At 43.4% G+C, this 6,000-nt stretch overlaps 1 protein-coding gene across 1 annotated transcript in view; it reads left to right on the top strand.

The window, feature by feature from the left end:
• Positions 1–236: 236 nt before the first annotated feature.
• LOC8028953 overlaps positions 237–6,000 on the top strand; it is a 117,799-nt gene continuing 112,035 nt past the window's right edge. The window contains exon 1 of the mRNA XM_029988089.2: positions 237–313. Coding sequence (XP_029843949.2) covers positions 237–313 — 77 coding nt within the window. The remainder of the gene's footprint in view (positions 314–6,000) is intronic.

The following is a 6,000-nucleotide window of genomic DNA, read 5'->3' as shown; positions in this document are numbered from 1 at the left end:
GAATTCCAGAAAACAAACCCTGCAATGTAGATTGAAGTGTTGATATTTAACCACGGGAAAATGACAAAATCTTGGAGGCAAGCGTCTGCAGCGACTGATGGATCGTTGTCTTCGAGGCACGTGTGAGGTACTGGTGAGGTTGTTTGAGGCCGTCGGGTCTCCAAGTCATCCTGGCGACGTTGGGTGGAGAGCAGTCGCTGCTTTGGCGAGGCGAAGTCGTGTCAACAGGTGACGAAATGAGGTCGCGTTCCTCCAGGATCGCCCTGCTCCTTCTGCTTCTGGTTGGAATCTGCACAGTGCATCTGGTCATGCGGTGAGTGAACGTTGAAGCAGACGGGTGTTGCAACGATATTTGGAGATGTGTTTGTTCAAATTTCAGTGCTTTGGCTTTTATTTCTTGGGAGGGGAGGAAGAGGGGTAAACCGTAAAACTATTTGCTGCCGTTCCTTGGGACAGGCTTTATCATTTCGTAAACGAGTCTCAATAGTGGGCACGTGATGCGCGCTGTAGACCTTGCTTTTTCCTTCCTTTTTTTATGCTGAGAAACATTAGGTCGGAAAGAGTTTTACGTGTCTCCCAATATTGCACTTTTTTTTTCTATTTTGTAAAAATTTAAAAGAATAATAGGGTGGAATTAATACCTTGTTGGAGAAAAGACTACACAATAAGTTATCTGAAAGCACATAAAAGGGACAGCGAGAGCTTAAGGATTACTCATTGTGTAAAAATAGTTGTTCAAGGAAATACATTCACCTTAAGCGTTGAAAAAGTGCTTTCCTGGAGAAGTGCTGCGCACGAAGTGCTAGGAAGGAACTTTAAAGGCTGGACTCCCTTCAGAAAATATCCGAAGAACCGACATATTTTGTCTGACAGCATGCGCACGTTTGCTATGCCTACTTGCAGCGCAACAGCCACTGTGCTGAAGTCAGGCGCAGAGCAAATGCCACCGTGCACAATTCGTCGGTTTTACGCAGGCTAATCACCTCATGGAGTCCGACCTTAAGTGGCGTAAATACTTCTTTTTCTGCCAATAAGCAAATTGTATATTCGGGAACTTTGCCTTTCATGTCGATGTTCACCGGTACCGCAAAAGCACTTCAGAAACCGAACAAAAACACTTTAAGACCAAGACTATCCTGAGTTTTTTCAAATTGAAAACAAAATAGGCAGGACATTGAGAATGGAGGATGGAAGGGGAATAATTACGAACAAGAGACTATAAACTAGGCTGAAAATGATTTCACAAACAACATTCTTAATGAGGTCAATGTCCAGAGCGAAGCAAAGCATGGAGGTAGCACAAACAAAACACCCTCGTATAAACACCGTTTACCTAATGTTAGCGGAGCGCAACTATGTAGCCATACATTCGGGACGTGCATTGTGAAATGTATACAGCAGGAGAAGCCAAATTTGATCTAGCATGATCATGCTGACAAACGTCGGGGGATACAGAATTCGTCAAACTACTGCACATTTAGTGTGTGTCCGTAGTCGGTGAAAGATCAAGAACCCGGGGCGAGGGAAAGCAAGGCGAGGGACGGGGAAGCAGGCGGAATGCTGAAAAATGGGGCGTGTTTCCTATTTTCCTCTCCAGCATTCCACCTGCTTCTTCCTCCCCAACCTTTTTTTCACTCGCCCCGAGTTCTCGACCCGTCACCGACTACAGTTGCACCAGTCTCGCACACGTCACACGGTGGGTGCACGTTGATGCACACGTGTGTTGCAACGATATTTGTAAAAGTGTTTATCCAAAGTTCAATGTTGTGACTTTTATTTCTTGGGAAAGGGGGATGGAAGAGGGGTAAGACTATTTGCTGTTGTTTTTTGGGATAGACTACATCATTTCGTAAGCGAGTATCAATAGTTGGCACATGATGCGCGCTTTGGACCTTGTTTTTTAATTGTTTTTTCTACGCTAAGAAACATCAGGTCAAAAAGAGTTTTACGCGCCTCCGAATTCGGCACACTGATCAAGTGTTCCAAATGTCTCATGCCCAAACGCCTTATTCTCGCGATTTAATTAAAAACTGTATTATTACATTTGTTTCAGCTTAAGTCCGAAAACAGCCGATGCTATAGGAGCGAGAATGCTGCCCCGAACAGTGCTTGCACTGCACGTTCGCGCGTGCTTGGCAGGGACACTAAAAGCCCGGAGCTCGCGTTTGTAGCATATGTTGCGTCTAGACTTGGGCTAAAACGAAGAATAGAGAGCGTGCAACACCTAAAGGGGGCGAGCCGTTCGAACTATTGTTCCCGCCAAACGACTCTGTTGGGAGTCGCACAGCAGCGCCACTCTCTTGTCGCACGCTTCCCAAAAGACCCGCTCAAAAACACAGAAAAAAAAAAATGGACTAAAACATGAACTGAGTACACCAGAAAGCCCAGCAGACGCTCGACTTCCGAAACAAGCATCAAACTTCCGGTGGCTTCACTTGTGCCAGGCTCGGAGGGCAGCTATGCGCCACCCAGCGCCTTAAAGTATAGATCAGTGATCTATTCTCGGAATTACACGGCGGCGAATAAAGGTTTCTTAGTCAAGTGCCAGTAACCTTGTGTGACGTGAGAGATATTCCTACCCAAAATCGATGCGCGGCCTCTTTAAGGGTCCAGTAGTTGTAGAAAAACCGCGCGACACTGATGCAGCCTCGGGCACTGAAAGCTTTCAAACTCTGAGCGCAGGGAAAGCAGCGTAGCACTCCAAGAACGGCTTCCCATGCAGCCTTTATATAGATCTGAAGAGAAGTTAGTTTTTATTGCTACCGCATATTTGGACGACGGGCTTTCTTAATCTTTAAATAAAATCCGTGAGCGAAAGCAATAACAAATTAAAAAGAAAGTGAATTAGGGGATATTAGGCGTATAGATTGCTAATTATCACTTCTTTTTCTTCACAAGATGACATCCGCTGCGGTAGACCACGCAATTCCAAAAAAATATTGTTTTAACTTTTTTTTTTTAATTCGCCTGAATTTTTTTTTAAAATTATCTTCAGTCGTTAGAGAAGCACTCTGTATAATTTATTTGCTTTCTTAGATACCACAATGAACTTCTGCTAATGTCAAATCATTAAGCTTCGTAATTGTCTACTTAGCGATCGAGGCGAGCATCTCATCTCGAAGTTGGGGACTGCGCGTGATCTCCTAGTTGAGAAAGAGAGGCCTATTCATGGCGGCGCTATAATTGGGAACTTTATTCTATTCAACTGCCAAGGCTGACGAAAGTCGGTAACCTTTGTAATATATTTACATGTTTCCAAAGTTTTCAGAGTATGCTGTATGCGAGATGTTTCTAAAGTTTCCACTGTTATTTGATCTACCTCATTTAACTCTTTTTTTGTAAAAAAAACAAACAAACAAGTTGATCAGATCTGCTTTAAAAAAAAAAAGCAAATGTTAATGTCGTTTTTATAAATTTGTTACATCGTTTCTCCGCCATCTATAAACGTAATGTGTGGGTAATGCATACATATATACACTCAATCGCTTCAATGAATCTGAGAGTGGATTTAAACGTGCCGAACGCTGGCTACTTCCTTTCAGGGTGCGTCATTCTACGCACGACGGATTTTTATTCTTTTCAGTCAGTGGTAGCCTACATTCAAGAAAATGTTATACGGCACTCTATGACAGCATTAAAAAATCAGCCTGGCTCATAAAATATTATTCGCATTGAAGTTCCTTCCCCTTCCTTTTCAAAAGGGCACGGGAAGTAAAAAAAGAAAGAAGCACTCCCGGTCAACAAAGCTCGCTGAAATGCAGATTAAGTCGTCTCGTATTCACTTTGATGGGTTTATGACAATAATAGGGCCTGCTCGTATAATTCTTGCGCTAGTAGTTCATTCATTTGGGGAACGCTTTGAGTAAGAGGAGGGGGGAGGGGGAAAGGTCAGGCGATATTAAACAATCATAGTATAACAGTTAAAAATGAGCGCTAGGTTTTTTTGAGCACACGAGGAGAGTATGTTTTAAACGGCGTGGAGAGTGCAGATAATAGATGTAAAAGTATCAAAGTTTGGCAGGTTAACAACGAACTCGGGCAGATATCGTTCCTATCAGAAGCAACTAATTGTAACAAAAACATAAGATTTTATTAGATTACTTCTAATCACATCACGTTGAATTTTTAGTGAGCTATTTTTACCAGAAAAAAAGGTGAAAACGTGTTGGACAGTATACATCTCGACGAAGGAAACTTGTAATGAATGTTTTGTAGGCGTGCAAGACGCGGTATTCTTTCGGTGTTCAAAAACAGGGAGGTTTAGTTCTGTTTGTGAAGGAAACGATACTGGTAGGCTCATAACTACAAAGTATGAATCAAGTCACGTAGGCTTTAAAAACCTCTAAGGGCCGGTTCCACCAACGCCGCTTACCTTAACCCAAAGCGGCACTTTCCTAAGCCGGCTTAGCGCCCTAAACCGAGCTCAGGTAAGCACGGGTTTAAATTCCGGTTGCACCAACGTTAAGCCGGCTTCACAGACGCGCCCTTAGCTAAACGCTGGATTTGCGTAGGGAATCTAGGGACAAACAGAGCGAACTAGGGAACGCTCAGATAAACGAATACGATTGGCGAAGAGAAATCACGTAATGTAAAAAAAAACAAAAAAACTGCCGTAGTAGTTGTCGTCGGCGTCTGCTTTTCGCTGCATTTCTTCGGTGAGTAACAAATTAAAGGTCTCCAAATTCAATCCTTTTTTCACTTAACTTTCAATAACAGAAGTCCAAGTTTCAAATAAACACGAATGCTCTTTACATCTGTGATTGTGTGTTTAATATCGGTTGATAACAGGATATTTTGACAGTAGTAGTAGTTTTCGTGCTCACATTTTGAGGTGAAGGAGCCATCGGGGACTCTACCCGCTACATCGCTGAAGACAAAACATCATCGATATAAGTAGGCAGGTAAGGCAGGTAAGATGACTACTAACATCAAGTCAAGCCTGAGACCGATGAAGTTCAAAACAGTGACGAACTCGCCACGGCAGCTGCGAAAATGCCCGGAAATCGTCGAATAGAAGTCGTCGAGAGGTCAGGTCACGAGACCTTGCATCGACGGTACTCGTTGCTATCAGCAAGATGACAGAACTGCACTGTACCGTCGTTGAACATCCGCTGCAGCCTCAAATGGACTTCAGTTTCACACTGTCGAGTTCAGAAAAAAAAAAAATTCCCACTAGTACATCACATTGTGCCAATAAGAACAGTCGTCTCTTCGCATCGCCTGCCCCAGCCTGCCCCGATACAGCAATGAACGAATCTAGCATAGTAGTCGTTACGATTTGTCGTCGCCACCAATGAAAGATATAAAGCAAAATATTCCTAAAAAATCGCGATCACCAAAAACGTTACGGTTATGGAACGATACAGTTTTTTGAAGCCAAGATTCTACTCGCGAGATTAGGAAAATTCACTGAAGATTGTCTCAAAACTCAGAGAACGAAAGAAATTGAATTTTCGTTGTTTTATTACTTAAAAGCGCCGCAATCTAATGCGAACGGCAGAGGTGTCGACAATCAGCTGATCGCCGAGATCATGTACTGCCACTATTCAAAGGCGCTGATGGAATTGAAGGATACGCGCTGCAAGTGTAAATAAACAAGGTGGATATAACAATACGAAAATTAGTAAGTACATACGAATAAGCTCGTTGACAGAAGAACCAACGGGAAGACAGACGTGAGCCCCGTGAGCCCCACCGACCCACAGCTCCGTACGTATCTCGGTTAGGGCTAACACGCCCTGAGAGTGGAGAGCCAACTTGATAACAGGGGTCGATAAACACTTCACGCGACAATATTTTGCATCCTTGTCACAATCAAAGGTCATTTTGTCGAGACTTTCACGCTGATGTAGCCTAAAACACTTTGCACAACCAATTTCGTCCACCGCGTCGACCACAACAAATCAGCCGCCATGTTTTTAATCCAGGATTAAGAAGCAACCAAAAGCAAAGCGCCCAATATTGAGCGCTCAAGTTAAGCGTAGTTTAGTGCTAGGTTTA

Source organism: Ixodes scapularis, unplaced genomic scaffold (genome assembly GCF_016920785.2).
Source record: "Ixodes scapularis isolate PalLabHiFi unplaced genomic scaffold, ASM1692078v2 PGA_scaffold44__24_contigs__length_19508400, whole genome shotgun sequence".
Classification (NCBI taxonomy): domain Eukaryota; kingdom Metazoa; phylum Arthropoda; class Arachnida; order Ixodida; family Ixodidae; genus Ixodes; species Ixodes scapularis.
This window is presented reverse-complemented; position numbering and strand designations above follow the sequence as displayed.